The 18,410-nt window shown below is 59.8% G+C and overlaps 2 protein-coding genes across 4 annotated transcripts; both read left to right on the forward strand.

The window, feature by feature from the left end:
• The first annotated feature begins 1,306 nt into the window (after window positions 1–1,306).
• Window positions 1,307–3,489, forward strand: TNFRSF12A (TNF receptor superfamily member 12A). 2 transcript variants are annotated; one of them, XM_090054827.1, is made up of 5 exons: window positions 1,307–1,733; window positions 2,167–2,268; window positions 2,618–2,749; window positions 2,940–2,987; window positions 3,079–3,489. In XM_090054827.1, the coding sequence occupies exons 1-4, from the start codon at window positions 1,670–1,672 to the stop codon at window positions 2,984–2,986; spliced, it is 345 nt and encodes a 114-aa protein (XP_089910953.1). In that variant the 5' UTR covers window positions 1,307–1,669; the 3' UTR covers window position 2,987; window positions 3,079–3,489. The 2 variants fall into 2 exon arrangements, with proteins under 2 accessions (XP_089910953.1, XP_089910952.1); XM_090054826.1 differs by lacking the exon at window positions 1,307–1,733 and having other exon boundaries at window positions 1,789–2,268.
• Window positions 3,490–5,275: 1,786 nt separating this feature from the next.
• HSD3B7 (hydroxy-delta-5-steroid dehydrogenase, 3 beta- and steroid delta-isomerase 7) lies at window positions 5,276–11,669 on the forward strand. 2 transcript variants are annotated; one of them, XM_090054722.1, is made up of 7 exons: window positions 5,276–5,489; window positions 6,589–6,769; window positions 7,689–7,844; window positions 8,002–8,110; window positions 9,660–9,759; window positions 10,157–10,319; window positions 11,023–11,669. In XM_090054722.1, the coding sequence occupies exons 1-7, from the start codon at window positions 5,289–5,291 to the stop codon at window positions 11,490–11,492; spliced, it is 1,380 nt and encodes a 459-aa protein (XP_089910848.1). In that variant the 5' UTR covers window positions 5,276–5,288; the 3' UTR covers window positions 11,493–11,669. The 2 variants fall into 2 exon arrangements, with proteins under 2 accessions (XP_089910848.1, XP_089910847.1); XM_090054721.1 differs by having other exon boundaries at window positions 5,291–5,489; window positions 6,577–6,769.
• The last annotated feature ends 6,741 nt before the right edge of the window (window positions 11,670–18,410 follow it).

Genomic DNA, 18,410 nt, shown 5'->3' on the forward strand with positions numbered 1-18,410 from the left:
GGCTGCCATCTTGGATCTCCCAGTGGCCATCTTGGACAGAAGCTCCTCCCCCTCAGACAAGACAGCCAGGTTAAATCCATTTTGGGCGGCTATCTTAGATGGGGTTTCCTCCCAGTCTGAGGTACTGGCAGCCATCTTGGATGCCCCAGATGGAGACTCCTTCTCTTTGGAGTTGGTGGCCATCTTGGATGCATCTATGGCTTCGATATTTGGACCCTGGCATCTGCCCTGGGAGCAAATGAGCTGCATGAGCCCAACGGGGAGGAGGCAGATGAGGAAGCCGAGACCACAGGCGGTGGGGGCCGGGAAGCACTGGTTGAAGCAGACAGCAGTGCAGAAGGTCCGAGAGGCCTCAGTTTCCCCTGGGGCTGAGGCACAGATCAGGTTGAGCCCTGCTGAAGGCCAGGGGCCATCGGCCACAAAAAGGGCTACAGCCCCAGGAGGAGATACCAGGGGACCAGGCTGCAACAACCATCCTGGCTGGAAACCCCAGCCCCACCCCCACCCAGGGCAGGGTGCAACACATGGGCCAGGCCGGTGACGATGGTGGCAGCCATCTTGGAAGGGGGAGAGAGAATGGGGCAGAAGAGGGGGGTAAGTCAGTGCCCCTCAACTCCTGACCTGAACCCCCCAACAGCAGTGTCCCTCACTTCCGACCACAGCCTCCCACCAGCAGTGCCCTTCATTCCTGACCTGCAGCCCCCACCCAGCAGTGCTCCTCATTCCCAACCTGCACCCCCCCCCAGCAGTGCCCCTCGCTCTCGACCTGCAGCTCCCCCCACGGTGGTTCCCCCCACTCCTGACCCACAGCTGCCCCCCCAGTGGCACCCCTCACTCATGACCTGCAGCTGCCCTACATCCAACCCCGATCCATTAGACCACAGGCTTGGAGCAGGGAGCCGGGATTCCTGGGTTCTCTGCAGGGGGTGGGGGGGAAGCAGGGGGCTCTGGGAGCCCAGACCCCTGGGTTGTCTGGGCGGGGTGGGGGCAAGTGGGGGTTTCGGATGCTTGGGTGCTGTGGGAGGGGAGGGGCCCTACCTTCCCCACTCTGCTCTGGGCAGTGTCTGACGCCCTTCCCCCCACTCCCCCTGCTTCCCCTTTCAGAGACCTGGAAGTGAGACTGAAACTTGAAGTGAAGCCTCTGGGAAGGGGGCGAGGTGCAGGGAGGTTAGGAGGAGAGGGATTAGGAGCCTGGACACCTGGGTTTTCGGAGGGGGGGAAAGGATAGGAGCAGGGGGATTAGGAGCCAGCACCCCTGGGATCTCTGGGGTGGGGGGGATGGGAGCAGAGGGATTAGGAGCCTGGATGCCTGCGTTCCCTGTGGGGGGGCTCAGACGACACCTTGGTTCAAGAACCCGACTGTCTGGAGCAGGGGCTTGTGGGAGCGTGGCTCCTGGGCCCCTGGCAGGGTACTGCTGCCCGGAGTTTCCAGCATTGAACCATACCATGCGGGGGTGGGTCCATTGGAGAACCAGGCTTCTGGGCGCCGCCCCCCCTCTCCTCCCCTCCTCTCCTGTCCCGTCCCGTCCCCGGGAAAAGTTTCTGGGCTGAGTCACCAGCTCAGAGCAGGACAGCCGCCGGCAGCGGGAGAGGAGACCAGCTCCGGGCAGGACCGGGCCCGGGACCTGCCAGATTGGGACCCTCGGGAGATCCCCCCAGGACCGGGCCCATGAGGGTCATCATCGTCACTGCCTTCGTGCTGGTGCTGCTGGTGCGGGGGGAGCCAGCAGCAGGTAGGGGGCTCGGACACCTGGGGTGCCTATGGGGGGCGGGGACTCCTCCGCTCCCCTGGGGGGCGGGGATGTGGGTTCCCCGTGGGGGGCGGGGACTCCTGGGGGTCCTCGTGGGGGAGCAGGGGTCCCCCACCATAGTGAATCCCTATGAATGGAGCTCCCCCCGCCTACACGTGGGCGGTGACGTCAGCGCTCAGCTATGCCCGGGCCGGGGCTGAGTCACTGTCTCGTGGCCCGACGTCAGAGGGAGGGGGAAGGGGCCCCTCACTCCCGACCTGCAGCCCCCTCCCCCCCAGGGCTGAGACGCGTGGTTCCGAGCGGAGAGGGCGAAGTCAGCCTACGGCTCCGCCCCTCTCCTCCTCCATTCATCCCCCCTGTCCCTCCCCTCTCCTCCGTCGCTGCTGGCTCCGGCTCCGTCCCGTCCTCCTCCCAGCGCCCCTCTGCCCCGGGGGCCGCGCCTGGAGCCACGACCTGGACAAGTGCATGGACTGCGGCCTCTGCACCGCCCGCCCCAAGACCGACTTCTGCCCCCGCTGTGCGTGACCTCACTTCCGGGCTCGAAGGACCGGGGAAGGGCAGGGGCGGAGCCTAGAGGAGTGGGAGGGTTCTGGTCCTAAGGGACCTAAGGGAGAGAGGAGGGGGCTGTGGATGGGGGTGGGGCCTAAGGCACGGGGGACAGACAGGAGGCAGGGCCCAAGGGATGGGGAGGGGTCTGGTAGACACGGGGTGGAGCCTAAGGGAGGGGCCTGGCGGCCAGGAGGCGGGGCTTGAGGGTAGAGGAGGGGTCAAGGGGTGAGGGGTGGGGCCTGCTGGGGGAGGGAGCAGGGTGTAGAAGCAAGGGCCAGGGCCTGGCACTAACCCCGCCCCCTTTCCTATCCCTGCAGGTGGTGAGACCCCGCCCCCTGGGCCGGGTCTGTGGTTGGCGGTGGGCGGTGCCATAGGGGGAGTAGCCTTGCTGGCCCTAGTGGGCGGTGTAGTGTTCTGGGCACGGTGCCGCCCCCGCCAGAAGTTCACCAGTGAGTATGAAGTCCTGCCCCCTTTCCCTAAGCCCCTCCCCTTCCTGGAAGCCCCGCCTAGAACCCAAACCCCACCCCTTCGAGCTTTGTTCCTTCAGGGTAGACCCGTCCCATCTCAGCCCCACCCCCTGCAACTAAGTCCCGCCCCTCCATCCCTAATAACCAGCCCCTCCCCTTCTCTCTCTTCCAGCTCCCATCGAGGAGACGGGAGGCCACTCGGAGGCTCTGATTCGCTGAGGTGAGGCTCCACCCCCACTTGGCTCTGCCCCCTCCAGTGATGCCCCTCACTTCTGACCAGTACCCTCCCACACACTCTCTCTTTCTTCCAGGCCCCGCCCTGGGACAAAGCCTTGCTAGGCTCCGCCCCCCCGAGCCACAAAGGGACGGATCCATGGATTTTGCACATGCCACACCCCGCTCTGAGTCCAGCCCCCGGCTTGGAGGGGGCGCTTCACACACGCTACTAGGGGCGCTGGCGCTTTAAGAACAAGCCCCGTCTCCCTCTACAGGAGGCGGGGCTTCCTGCAGGCTATGCCCCATATTGGGGCCTGTTGGGGGAGGGGCTTGGGAACCCTGTCCCCCTCAGCCCAGTGGAACCAGTTGCAGGGCTGGAGCTGGGACTGGGTTCCCTGGGAGCAGGGACTGCTGGGAGCCTGGATTCTCCCCCTCCCCCGCTTAACTTATGTTCTTATATGGAAGGAACCCAGCAAATTTTAATTAAAAGTTTAATTTTAATGAAAGCCCACGTCACCAGCCTCTGATTGGGCGCCAGGAGGCTCTGCCCACCTCCCTGAGGGCGGGTCCTGTCCCCCCCAGCTGGGATCCTTGCGGTGGGGGACAGGGAGCAGGGGGTTATGGGAGCCTGGGCACCTGAGTTCCCTGCCAGCAGGGCTGCATCAGGCTCCAGGGACCAGCCCACGCGGAGCGGGTGGGCTCCACTCCGTCACGGCCTGGAATAGAGAACCCAGGGGTCCACCCACCCCTCGCTGCCACCTCGATCCTGGGCAGGCCAGGCGTCTGGCCCTGACTGCTGACCTCTGACCTCCTGCATTGCAGACGCCATCTGGGTTGACTGTGCAGACAGCGGTGCCCCCCACGCCCACCCCGCAGCCCCCCACATCGGTGCCCCCCCACTCCCGCCCTGCAGCCCCTGCAGCGGTGCCCCTCACTCCCATCCCAAGCCCACCACAGTGGTGCCCCCACACCTGCCCGACAGCCCCATGCAGTGGTGCCCCCCACTCCCGTCCTGCAGCCGCCCACAGCAGTGCCCGCCACTCCTGTCCCACAGCCCCGCCACAGCAGTGCCCCTCACTCCTGACTCCCTTCCGTGCTTCAGGGGCTCGGTTGGAGTGCGGGCTCTCTGCTCTACCTGGGGGTGTATCTGCCCCCCACGGACCACTCGAGGCACAGGTGGCGAGCTGGCTCTGGGCATGGACCAGCCTGCTGCGGTGCTTGGCCCTGCGGGGGTGGGTGCTGATGTTGAACCAGCTGATTCTGTCCATGCTCTGGCACCGCTTCAACACCCTGCTCGTGCCCCGGGAGAGACTGCTGTATGGTGCCTGTAGCCTTCCTCTGGTGCCTCCGAGGGCTCCAATACGACCGGCAGCTCTTCTACCTGCGCGGGCTGGAGCTCGCAGGGCACAGGAGAGCTGCCGGTCTTGTACCGAGACCTCCTCAGGACCTGGGGGCTGCTCTCTGCCTCCAGGCCCTCGGTGCGGGTGGTGCAGGACAAGGACCTGCTCGCCGAGCCACTGCTGTGGAAGCCCCGGCTGGCGGTCCTGGCAGCAGTGTTGCCCGAGGTGCGCCAGAGGCTGGCCGGGTAGGGCTCACCTGGATCGGAGACCGCTGGGACCACGCCGAGGGGGATGGTTGTGCTGGTGGCGCCTGGGTCTGGCCACAGAGCGCGCACCCTGCCTGCGCCTTATCCCAAAGGTGAAAGCTGCCTTGCCCACTGATGCTCTCACCCACTTGAAGCACGTCCTGCACAAGGGTGGTCCCTGCTCTGCCGTGTCCCCGGCTGGTTGGAGCTCCTGGTGGGGCCTGTGCCAAGCTGGTGGGCCCTGCAGCGCTCCCTGCTCCACCACCTGAGCCAGCTGAGGGACGCGCACCTGGGCCACTTCTCCACAGCCACCAGTGCCAGCTCTGCACACTCGTCCACTGCATGCTCCACCATGCCCCGCCTGGACACCAAGTGGTGGGACATCCTCGGCTGTGCTCCACCTCGACCCCCCGAGTGACGGGCGTGCACCCCTTGTGTGGGCAGAGGGAGACCCTGGCGCCCCTGGTCCTGGAGCGCACCCGGCTGCACTTCTCCCCGCACCTTTTTATTTACGCACTCCCGGTCCGTGGCCCCCCAAGGCCCCGCACCTGCAGGTCACCCTGCTCCTGGCCCTGCCCACGCCGGGGTGCCCGGCGACGGGGGCCTTCCTCCTGGGCGCGGGCCGGCCGGGCCGGGCGCTTTGGCCGCCCGCTCCCCCGGCCCGGGCGCAGCATGCAGGTGACGGCCGCCAGGGGTCGCCCCGGGCCGACGCAGACGCAGATGCAGGCGCGGACCTGCCCCGTGAGCCGGTGCCCGGGCTGCTCCGCACCCCCCGCCGGCCGAGCCCTCCCCTTCCGGGCGGGGGGGCCGGGCCGGTACAAAGGCGCTGGCCATGGGGCGGCCCCGCCTGGGGCCATGGGCGAGCGGGACGCAGCCGCGGAGCGGGGCCCGCATCCGGCTCGGGGCTCTGCCGGGGAGCAGGTACCGCCCGGGACGCGCGGCCGGGAACAGGTGCTGCAGGCGGGGCGAGGGCCTTTGGGCGCCCGCTGGGGTCGAGGTGGTGGGACTAGGGGGCTTAGGCGCCCGCCCGGGTTCCTTCCCCGGAGCTGCAAGGGGAAGTGTGCGCACCCACAGCCCGGCCAGGGGAACCCAGCGCCCCCGCCCCGCCCGCGGCTCCCAAACCCCTGCTCCCACCTCTGCCCGGCCCTGCGCCCCCGCTCCGTCACCTCTGGAGCCGCAGTGGGGTAGAGGAGTCCCCTGCGTGACCCCCGTGCACAGGCTGTGGGGCAGGGGGGAAGGCCCCTGCTGGGGTGATGAGCCCACTTGCCGGGGTTAACTGGCGGGGAGGGGGTTTAGGAGCCGGGACGCCTGGGCTCTCTCCGGCATGGGGGCCTGGAGCTGGGATGCTCAGGCTCTCTGGGGTGGGGGTGGGAGACACGGGAGGTGCCCCCCTCCCCAGCCAGTCACCCCTCCAGGGCCTGACCCAGGCTGTCCCTGCTTAGCCACAGGCACCCTAACAGGGCCCCAGGGTCCAGGTGCTGAGTCAGCCCCCGCAGCTTTCCCCCCCTCCCCGGTGCCCTTGGGTGGCTGATAAGGAGACAGAGAAGCCAGGCATGCAGGCTCCCAGCCATCGCTGCCCTCCGCCCCAGCCACCCCAGAAAACCCAGGCGTCTGGGCCCCCACCCTGCAGCGCCCGAGGGATCTGGCAGGGTTGCCACAGCCACACCTCAGGGCTTGATCCATCCCGGGCCTGCCCTTGGGGCTGTTCTACTTGGGCGGCCCCCATATACTCCACCTCAGAGCTAGGTGCCTCCTGGCCCTGGCCAGGGGCTTGAGGCCAGCACTTGACCTCACTGGAAACAGCTGGCGTCCGAGCTGGGGACCCAGGCGTCTGGGCGGGGAGCCCAGGCATCCGGACAGGAACCCAGGCATCCGGGAAGGGACCTTGGCATCTGGGCGGGGAACCCCAGCATCCAGGAGGGGACCCAGGGATCCAGGAAGGAGCCCAGGCATCCAGTCGGAGGGTCCTACCTCCTCTGGCCTGGAGGAAAGGGCCCCACGTGTCCAGATGCCCCCCCAGGACCTGGTGTACGTGGTGACGGGCGGCTGCGGGTTCCTGGGCACCCACCTGGTGCGGCTGCTGCTGGAGCGTGAGCCCCGGGCCCGGGAGGTGCGAGTGCTGGACACGCGGGTGCCTGATGCCGTGTCGCTGGATGGCACCGATGACACTGAGCCAGAGCTGGAGCTGGAGCTGCCGCGGGGTGAGGGCAGGCAGGCACATGCGTGTGCGCAGGCCCCCACACCAGCAAGGGGCTTCCCATAGTTCCCTGGCTGGGAAACAACAGGAACACAGGCATCCGGGAGGGAACCCCGCCCCAGAGAACCTGCCCTGCACCCACTGCTCCGTCACCTTTGGACCCACCATCGAGGCAGGGGTCACCTCCCACAAGAGAGCATAGGTGATGGTGACCGGAAGCCCCCCTGCCTTGTGTCCCCCCGAGAACCACTTTGGGCTTGAAGCCTGCACTTGGCTGAAGCATTTGCCCCTGCAGCCCTCTTGCCACCCTGATTGCCTCAATTGCCCCCACAGCTGGAGGCTGGGACCCCAGTTGGCAAAGCGGCAGCCCCAAGACCTGGGCTCCCTGGGGCGGGGGCTGGGAGCCTGGATGCCTGAGTCCTTTGGGGGCGGGGGGCCTCGGCGCATCCGGGCTCACATCAACCCTGACCCTTGAGCTGGGTCTTGCTGCCAAGGAATGTGGCCGTGGGTCACCAGCCACGAGCCAGCAGCCAACTGCAGCGCGGCCCCCGCCCAGGGAACCCGGGCGCCTGGGCTCCCAGCCCACCCTGCTCCCAGCCAACCACACGGCAGAGCGCTTGTGCAAGGGAGTTCCCGTGCGAGGCAGATTTTCCAGGGAGTTGTTTGTCGGAAAGTGCTGCTCACAGGCTGGGAGCGGGGGAAGCAGCTGGACCAGGCCTGGACCCAGGTGTCCGAGCTGCCAGCCCACAGCCCAACCCGCTGCAGAGAACCCGGGCTCCCAACCCCCCTACTCTCACCCCCCCAAAACCCAGGGTCCCAAACCCTTACTCCCACCCCAGTGAACCCATGGGTCTGGGCTCCCAAAGCCCCTATACCCCCCCCAGCGAACCTGGGCAACCGGGTGACCCTAACCCCTCCCCCAGGCGATGAGCGGCTGCAGGTGTTGCTGGGCGACGTCAGCCAGGCGGCGGATGTGGCTGGTGCATTGGCGGGCGCGGACGTGGTGATGCACACTGCCAGCCTGGTGGACGTCTGGGGCCGCGTCCCCCCCCAGCGCCTCCACGAGGTCAACGTGCAAGGTGAGGTGGCACCAGGCGTCTGGGCCTAGCCAGGCCCTTGGTGTCGCTCTGGATGCCATCGCGCTCATAGACCTGGGAAGGGGCCCCGGTGTCTGGGCCCGCCAGGGGACCCTGGTGTCTGGGTCCTGCCTCCCCTTCACCCATTGGCTCCCGGCAGGGACCCGCAACGTGATTGACGCCTGCGTGGAGCATGGGGTGCCTGTCTTGGTCTACACCAGCAGCATGGAGGTGGTAGGGCCCAACACCCGCGGAGACCCTTTCTACCGGTACGGCATCTGGGCTCCTAACACCCCCAGGCTCACCCCCCGAACCCCAGCGAACCCAGGCATCCAGGCTCCCAGAATCCTCTGCTCCCACCACCCCAGGGGACTGGGGTGTCCAGGCTCCCAAACCCCCTACTCATGCCCCCACCACCCCATAGAACCCAGGGCTCCAGGCTCCTAACACCCCTGGGCTCACCCTCGGCCCCTATCCCAGAGAACCCATGCCTCTGGGCTCCCATGATCCCCTGTTCCCAGGCATGGGGCTCCCCCCCCTCCCCCAAGGGCTTTCCTCGGGATTCCCCACCCATCTTCATGGCAACCAAGAAACAAACAGTGAGGCTCTCCCCACACCCGGCCTCCTGCTCTTAAAGGGGCCAGGTCTGAGACTCCTGGGTTGTCTGAGTGGCCCCTGTTGCCGACCCAGGGAAGCCCCACCCCCATCAGCACCAGCCTCTAGGAAGGCTGGAGTGGAGCAGGAAGCTGGTGGCTACCATATTTCTCCGTGTGCCTTGTGCTGCCCCTTGTGTTGGCTCCCGTATGTCCCTGTGTAACATGCCATCACCCTGGGTGCTATCGTATTTCCCCATGTAGCGCATGCTTGCCTCCCTGTTCGCTACCATATTTCCGTATGGAGCACATGGGCCTACGTTAATTGCTTGGATGCCACTCACCATCATCTCCAAGGCTACTGTATTTCCTCATGGAACATGCTCCTATGGCTGGCACTACTATATTTCCTCATGTACTGCAGCCTGCGCCCCCTGCTCACTACCATATTTCCTTGCATGTCCCTCGCTTGCACTTCCAGAGGCAACCATATTTCTTTGTATACTACACACTGTCACCTATGAGGGCTACCATATTTCCTTGTGTGTCACACTCTATCACTTCCAAAGGCTACCATATTTCTCTGGGTGCCGCACACTGTCATGTGTGAGGGCTACCATATTTCCTGGTGTCACACACTGTCACTTCCAGAGGCTACTGTATTACCTTGTGTACCACACAGGGTCACTTGTGGGGGCTACGATGTTTCATTGTGTATCATGTTAGTTATCCCCTTCACTTGCTACCATATTTCCTTGTGTATAACACACAATTACCTGCAGTAGCTACTACATTTCCTCCAGAGCTACTATATTTCCTCATGTAGTGTACACTAGCACTTCCAGGGCTGTCATATTTCCTCACATATCACATGCTACCGTAAATCCTTGTGTACCATATTTGCAACTGTGGTAGCTACTGTATTCCCTGATACTAAAATGTCACCTCTAGTGGCTACCGTACTTCCCCATGTGTCACACGCTGGCCCCTCTGGTGTTACTGTATTTCCCCATGTACCTTGTGCTATCACGTGTGGTGCCTACCATATATCCGTCTGTACCACACATGGCCTCCTCTGGTGCCTACCATATTTCCTCGTGCTGTGTGTCACATCGGGATGAAGTGGGGATTCCTAGTTCCCTTTCAGCTGGCTCTGTCCTGAGTTGGGGCTGTGGCTAGGATGTGGGCCACCCCTTACTTCTGCCCTGACCCCCCTTCCCCTCAGGGGGAATGAGGACACCCCATATGAGGTTCACCATGACCACCCCTACCCACTCAGCAAGGCAGAGGCCGAGCGCCTGGTCCTGGAAGCCAACGGCACGCGGGTGAGCATGAACCCAGGTGGCCCGGGGGGGTGTGGGGGGGGATGAGAGAATTTGGACCCAGGTATCCAGGGGCTGTGGGAGGGCTGGGACCCAGGGATCTGGAGCTGGGAGATCAAGGACCCTGGTGTCTGGTGCAGGGAGATCAGGGACCTAGGAGCCTGGGGCCTGTGCAGGCCAGTACCCAGGTGTCCAGGGCTTCCAGCAGGGCTGGAAAAGTGGGGACCCAGGCATCCAGGACCTAGAGGAGGCCTGGGAGATAAAGGACCCAGGTGTCTGGGGTATGTGGATGGCTGGGACACAGGCATCCAGGGCATGTGGGTGACTGGGAGACAAGTGTGTGGGGCTGGTGGAAGTGCAAGACCCTGGCATCTGGCTGACGGATGCACGGTGGTGGCAGGTGCGGGGCGGGCGGCTCCTGGCCACCTGCGCGCTGCGCCCGACAGGCATCTACGGTGAGGGGCACCCGCTGATGCGCGAGTTCCATGCCCGGGGCCTGCGCAGTGGCCGCCGCCTCTGGCGCCTTGTCTCCCCTGAGGTCGAGCACGGCCGCGTCTACGTGGGTGAGTATGGGGCCCCAGGCATCCAGGAGCAGGGAGGGCCGACCTAGGGGGCCAGAGGACCCAGGAGTCCAGGATGGGTCTTGCACATATGTGTTGCACAACCATATTGCATGAGCATTCCTCAGACGAGCTGCTCACATGTCTTACTTGACTTTCTCCCACACGCCTTGCATGAGTGCTTGTCATGGACACATTGCTCGAGCGTCTCGCATGAGGGCTTCTCCAGAGTGTCTCACCTGCATGAGTGTCACTCAGGCACATCCCACATGAGTGTCTTGCACAAGTGCTTCCTCCGTCTCTCACACATGTGTTTCCTGGGTGTCTTGCATGGGTGTTCCTCACAAGTGTCTCACACCCCTCTTGCTTGACTGGTTCACACAAGTGTGTCTCACAAGTGTCTCATGTTTCTCATGGGTCTTGCAGGAGTGTCTCCCTGAGTGGCTCACAAACATCGTGCATGACTTTCTCTTGAGCATCTCACATGAGTGTTTCACGAGTCTTGCATAAATGTTTCATGAGCATCTTGCCCGAGTGTGTCCTATGAGTCTTGCACAAGTGTCTCGCATGAGTGTGTCCCACAGGCTTCTTGCATGCATGCTTCCTGTGAGACTTCCATGAGTGTCTTGTACGCACCTTGCATGAGTGCTTCCTATGAGTCTCACACAACTGCTCCCCCCGATTGACCTCTTCCTCCCTCCCCTAGGCAACGTGGCCTGGATGCACATTGTGGCAGCCCGGGTGCTGTGGCGTGTAGCAGTGGAGGAGTTGGAGGGGGCGGAGCTCAAAGGGGAAGATGTCAAGGAGGCAGGGCCTTCGGGGGAAGCCTACTACTGCTATGATGACTCGCCTTACGGCAGCTACGAGGACTTCAATGCAGGGCTGCTAGGCCCGGCCTGCGGCTTTCGCCTGGTGGGCACCGGGCCCCTGCTGCCTGCCTGGGTGCTGCGGGTGCTGGCCTGGGCCAACGCGGCACTGGGCTGGGCACTGCGTGGCGCCTACCGTCCCATCCTCACGCCCTACACACTGGCCGTGGCCTCCACCCCCTTCTCCGTGGCCACCAACAAGGCCACCCAGCGCCTGGGCTATGCCCCCATCTATCCCTGGTCCCAGGCCTGCGCCCGCACCCAGGCCTGGCTGCGCCACCTCGACCGTGTCGCTGCTGCCACCCGGTAGTGGACCCAGGAGTCTGGGCTGGGAGCCTGGGAATGGTGGGTAATGAGCTGGGGAAGCCAGGTTGCACACGTGGATGGCATCTGGCAGGCCTTGTGCCCTGCAAGGGGTGTGTTGTGGGATCTGGAGCCATGCTAATGAGATGCAAACACCATGCAAATAAAAAGGGTTGTATTTCCATAGCGTGGGATGTGCATTGCTGGGGGAAGGGGAAGGGGAAGGGTGGTGCCCCTCACCCCTGACCCACAGCCCCCTCCCCTGCCCTAATTAACAGAAAGGCCGCAGCCCAATTTAGAGGGAAATCAAGGGTTACAGATAGGTCAACTTGGGGTTACTATAGGTCACATCCCTCCTAATTAAGTGAAAGGTAACAGCCAAAATTTTGGGGAAACCAGCAGTTACTATTTGTCAAATTTGGGGTTACTAGAGCAATTCTGCTGTCTGCTAGCTGGTCCTGGTGGTGAAACTCATACTTCTTAGCCATTCAGATTTGTTTTTAAATAATTCCAAGGAGGTTGTTTGGGGTTTTTTTGCTCCAATTTTAAACTGCATAATACAACTCTAGGCCTCTAGCTGCAGCGGATTAGTGAAGACTGTACTGTATTTCATGGTGTATAGGTCAATAGTGAGGAGAGGAGGGCAATCCAGGGTGACCTGGACAGGCTCAGGAAATGGGCGGATGAGAACCTGATGGTATTTAACACCAAAAAATGCAAGGTTCTCCACCTTGGGAGGAAAAACCTTCAGCGTCCTTATAGGCTTGGCAGTGCTACGCTGGCTAGCACTAGGGACAAGAGGGACTTGGGGGTCATCATTGACCACAAGATGAACATGAGCCTCCAATGCAATGCTGTGGCTAAGAAAGCGACCAAAACGCTGGCTTGCATCCATAGATGCTTCTCGAGCAAATCCCGGGACGTCATTCTCCCCTTGTACTCGGCCTTGGTGAGGCCGCAGCTGGAGTACTGCATCCAGTTTTGGGCTCCACAATTCAAAAAGGATGCGGAGAAGCTTGAGAGAGTCCAGAGAAGAGCCACACGCATGATCAGAGGTCAGGAAAAGAGACCTTACAACGACAGGCTGAGATCCATGGGGCTCTTTAGCCTGGAAAAACGTAGGCTCAGGGGTGACCTGATGGGCACCTATAAGTTTATCAAGGGTGAGCACCAGGATCTGGGGGGACGTTTGTTCACCAGAGCGCCCCAAGGGATCGAATGGTCATAAACTCCTGCAAGACCGTTTCAGGCTGGACATAAGGAAGAATTTCTTTAGTTTCCAAGCCCCCAAGGACTGGAACAGTCTGCCATCGGAGGTGGTTCAAGCACCTACATTGAACACCTTCAAGAGCAAATTGGATGCTTATCTTGCTGGGATCCTACGACCCCAGCTGACTTCCTGGCTCTGGGGCAGGGTGGGGCTGGACTCAATGATCCTCCGAGATCCCTTCCAGCCATAATGTCTATGAAGTCTATGAAAGCCCCTTCTATTTAGGCCAGAGGTCACAGCCCAAGTAGTCCACCCATCCAAACATTCATCCATCTGTTTAGCTGCCATTCCTGCACCCCGCCTCACCCGCCAGCCGCTTCCCCACCTCCACCCGCCCCGCCAGCCCCCTCCCCCCCACCATCCCATAGGACCCCCAACAAGTTTTCTCCACCCAATGAGAAGCTAGAAACATTGCGATTATACGGGAAAGAGTGGCATTGTGTTATGCAGCCTGCCATCAACCAAGAAAAATGGTGAACGACGCACTTTTTTGCTCACTTTGAGAATGGGTAGGAAGATGACCAACCAACCAGGCCAAGAAGTAGCTCAGAGCTATAGTGGGTCCTGGGGTCGTTAGTGTGGAGCCCAGGCATCAGTGCTCCCTGACCCCCTGCTTGTACCCTCCCACCCCAGGAAACCCAGATGTCTGGGCTCCCAGCACCCCCTGCTCCCACCACGCCTCGCCCCAGAGAACCCAGGCGTGCAGCCTCCTAGGCCCCCTCCGCTGTCAGTGTCTGAAGCTTGGGAATACTGGGATAGGGCCCCGACCTGGGCCTGATCTGGGGGCAGAGGCGGTGTTACCCTCAGGTGTTCCCCATCAGCTCCACCCCAGAACTGGTTGCACCATGTCCGGCTGGGAGGAAACTGCCTGTGTATCTCTAGGCACACACTCACACACGTATGTATGTGCATGTGTACATGTCTATACAGACATCCAGGCACCATGTGCATCTGGGTGTGAATATGGACATAGACATATACACACACGTGTGCATGGTTATGCATATATCGATCACATACACGTTACGTGCATGTATAGATGTACACTCGTGTGCATGTATGTGCATATACCACATGTACACCCAAACACATTGTGTGTGAGTGTGTACACATAAACCCAGGCACTATACATGTCTGCGTGCACACATCCCCAGGAACTATATACACTATACAGACACACATATACATGCAATCACAACATGTGCATGTGTGCATAGATATACACCACCCCCCCTTGCACGTGGACACTATGTGCATGCATGTGTGCGTGTGCAACACAGGGTTGTGGAGAACAAGTGTGTTGCTGTTCCCTGAAGTTAGCATGTGCCATCATGTGGCCCAGTGTCACACTAGAGCTGTGTGGCTCCAATGGGTGCTGGAGAAGGAACAGTGTGTGTGTGTGTGTGTGTGTGTGTGTGTGTGTGTGTGTGTGTGTGTAATACAGTGCATGGGGATGTGTGCACACAGGTACATAGTGTGTGTGTGTGTGTCTCTATACACACACATCGGTACACATTTCTATATCCATACAGATGCAGATACATGTCTATATAGATGAGGGCCTCAGTAGGAGGACTCGGGTGCCTATATACCAACACCAGGAGCACGGGGAACAAGCAGGAGGAGCTAGCCGTCCTACTCTCTGGTGGGCATTACAATGTAATAGGGATCTCAGAGGCCTGGTGGGACTCTTCACATGACTGGAGCGTAGCCATAGAGGGCTACACCCTGCACAGAAGGGACTGGGAGGGGAAGAAAGGTCTTGGTGTTGCTCTCTATGTGAAAGAGCAGTACACCTCCTTGGAGACTGACATTGGCTCTAAAAATGGACAGCTTGAAACCGCCGCGTTTAACTTGCACGGAAGGGCAGGAGGGAGGCGGCGAGAGAGCCCTAACTCTAGGTGCATACTACAGACCACCAAACCAGGGGGAGGAGCTCGAGACCCGACTGAGGCCACATGTGCACATGACACAGTCGTCCTGAGCGATTTTAGTTACCCAGACATCTCCTGGGAGGAAGACTTGGCGAAATCGGATCGGTTGCAATCCTTCCTGACCTGCGTCAAGGAGCTCTTCCTGACTTGGGAGGTGCGCAGGCCGACCAGAGGTGACTCTCGGCTAGTCTGGGACTCTCTCCTGGAAAGTCTGGGCAACAGCATCATGAAACCAATCGCATTCGCTGTCTGACGTAAGGCAGACAAATAGGATAGTAGTATTGAAGTCTTGGACTTGAAAAATGCAAATTTCCACATGCTCAGGTCACTAGCAGGGGAAGTGCTGTGTGATCAGGGACTGGAAGGCCAAAGGTGTGCACAAAGAGTGGTTGTTCCTGAAGGACACGATCCTTGAAGCACAAAGGAAGTCCATTCCCATGTGGAGAAAAGGTACCAGATGGGCTGGGAAGCCATCTTGGCTAAACAGGGAAGTCACGGTCCTCTTAAGAAAGAAGAAGGAGGTTTATAAGCAATGGAAGCTCAGGGAGGGCCCCCAGGACTATTCCACGATGGCCCGCATTTGCAGGTAACAGGTAAGAAAGACTAAAGCAGCGACAGACCTTAGATTAGCAATGGGGATCAAGGACAACAAGAAGTCCTTCTTTAGGTACGTAGGGAACAGGAGGAAAACAAATGGGAGTGTGGGGCCACTGCTCAACAACTCAGAAGAGCTGGTTACCGGCACCCAGAAAAAAGATGAACTCCTAAATGACGAATTCACCTTGGCCGTTCACTGGATCAAGGGGAAAACCATGCCAGATAGAGTAGAGGATGAGCATGGTAGGAAGAATCACCTTCCTACTATTGCTATGGAATTGGTGTATGACCGATTAAAAAAATTAGACGTATACAAGTCAGAAGGACCGGACAATCTGCATCCGAGAGTGCTGAAGCAGCTGGCTGAAGTCAGTGCAAAGCCCCTGGCGAAACTCTTCCACAACTTGTGGCGCTCTGGAGAGGTTCCTGAGCACTGGAAGAGGGCCAAAGGGCAGGAGGGAGGACCCGGGTAACTATAGGACAATTACCCTGACTTCCATCCTAGGGAAAATCCTAGAAAAGTTCATCAAGGAGTCTATTTGCAATAAATTTGCAGAAGGTAGGATTCTAAACGACAGCCAGCGTAGCTTCATCGTGGGCAAGTCTTGCCTTACCAACCTCATCTCCTTCTATGCCCAGATAACTCACTACCTGGACATGAGCGAGCAGGCTGACACTGTGTCCCTTGACTTCCAAAAGGCCTTTGATGTGGTATCCCATGATGTCCTGGCGAGAGCATTGGAGGATTGTGTGCTTAACTCCGAAACAGTCAGGAGGTAAGAAACTGGCTGCAGGGGAGGACCCAGAGAATCGCAGTGAATGGATCTGGTGAGGGACCTGGCAAGGGTGTCCCGCAGGGGTCGGTGCTTGGTCCAGTACTTCTCAACATCTTTATTAACGATTTGGGTGTGGGGGTAAAGAGATCACTGGCCAAGTTCACAGACAACACCAAGTTATGGGGGAGTGTGGTCACACTTGAAGATAGGCTGCAGATACAGGCGGACCCAGACATGTTTGAAGGTGGGCAGACCAGAACCAGTAAAGTTCAACGTTGAGAAATATAGTCTCCATCTGGGGATGAGCAACCCCCTCCCTGTACACCTATGGGCTTGGCAATGCCAACCTGACCAGCGCCACGAATAAAAGGGACCTGGGGGTAATAATTGACCACAGTGTGAACATGACCCGGCAGTGCGATGCTGTAGTCAGCAGGGCAAATAATACTCCGGCATGCATCAACTGATGCATTTCCAGCAAAGCCAAGGAGGTGATTCTTCCGCTCTACTCCGCACTGGTGAGACCGCAGCTGGAGGACTGCATCCAGGTCTGGGCAACGCACTTCAACAAGGACGTGGACAAGCTTGACAGAGTCCAAAGAAGAGCCACCCGTATGATCAGGATTGTACACGGCAAGACATACGAGGAAAGGCTGAGGGACCCGGGAGGACTCTTCAGCCTCCGGAAAAGAAGGCTGAGAGGGGACCCAGTAGCAGTTTACTGCTGCACTAAGGAAGCACAGCAAGGGTTCAGTGAGCAACTGTTCACCAGGGCACCTGACAGGAGAACCAGGACTAATAGCCACAAACTCCTGGAAGGCTGACTGAGGCTCAACGTTAGGAAAAACTTCTTCACACTGCCCACACTGTGGAATAAGCTCCCTCCAGAGGTGCAATCACCTACCCTGGACATCTTCAAGGTCACTTTGCTGGGAGCACCTGACCCCACTTGCCTTTTCTGAGTGGTGCAGGGGGCTGGATCTGATAATCTACTGAGGTCTCTTCCAGCCCCACAATCTATGAATCAATCTATGAACTCCATCCATCCATCCCCCCACCCCTATAGACCTCTGTTCATCCATCCGTCCACCCTGATAACTCTTCTATCCCCATAGATGCTTTCTGTCTGTCCATCCATCCCCACCACCATCCATCCACCCACCGAACCTCCAATGAACCACTGTCCCTCCCTCCAACCAATGAACCAATCCATCCATCCCAGGTGTCTGGGGGGGAGAGTGTGTGTGCGTGAACTCCTGTCCCCCAGGTGCCTCAGTTTCCCTTCTGCACCCACCCCCCAGACCCCTCGGTTCCACATGTGCCTATGTCCATGTCCACCCCCCTCCCAGACCCCTGGGTTCCTCACGTGTGTGTCCAATCACCCCCTGGACACCTGGGTCTCGTGTGTGTGTTTGTGCATGCATCCACCTCCCAGACACCTGGGATCCACACGTGCGTGTGTGTGCGCCTGTGTGTAGGGCTTTGCTAGGCAACCCCCGTGCTCCTACCCCCTACACCCAAAAAAAGCACACAGGAGGCACAGCTCTGCTATGAACAGAAGCCCATATTGTTTCTTTTCTTTTCTTTTTTTATTCATCTTCAGATAATTCATTACGCTTCATTATTTTGCTTTGTTTTCACATCGGATTGTTTCATCCATGGTTCATCGTTAATTTAATTTTTTTTTATTTTAATTTTTTTAATTTTTTTTTTTGCTCTTTCAACATGGTCTGGGGGACAGAGGGGAGCATGGAGCCAGAGACCCCAGGGACGGGGATCCCTCAGTCACGTGTCATCTTCAAGGGCAACACGCTGGGGTGGGAGGAGGGAAGGGGCAAGGACCAAGCCAGCACTGCACACGCAAAGAAAAACAGGGGGCATTAGATAACGGGGGGGGGTCCCAAAAGCTGGGCCCGCAATGATCGGGACTGGGGCAAGGGAGAAGCCTCTTGGTGTGGAGAGCCCAAGGGAGAGGGGTGGCGGGTGGACAGAGCCCAATACGCTGCAGGATGGAGGAGGGCTTGGGAATATAGAGTTCGACACCCAAAAACACAGAAAAGTTGGTAATATAGAGTCCAACACGCAAAAATACGGAGAGAAAGTTGGACGTATAGAGCGTGACACACGAAAACCTGGGAAAGTTGGGAATGTGGAACCCAACACGCAAAAACATGGAGAGGAAGTGGGACATTGAGAGCCCGACACGTAAAATTACGGGGGGTGGGGAGAGACTGACGATGTAGAGCCCGACACAAAAACCATGGAGAAGATGGAAATGTAGAGCCCAACACATGAAAATATGGGCGGGGGGGGGAAGTTGGGGATATAGAGCATGGCACACAAAAATG

The sequence above is a fragment of the Crocodylus siamensis genome, chromosome 6, assembly GCF_052110815.1.
Source record: "Crocodylus siamensis isolate JL-2025a chromosome 6, ASM5211081v1, whole genome shotgun sequence".
Classification (NCBI taxonomy): Eukaryota; Metazoa; Chordata; order Crocodylia; family Crocodylidae; genus Crocodylus; species Crocodylus siamensis.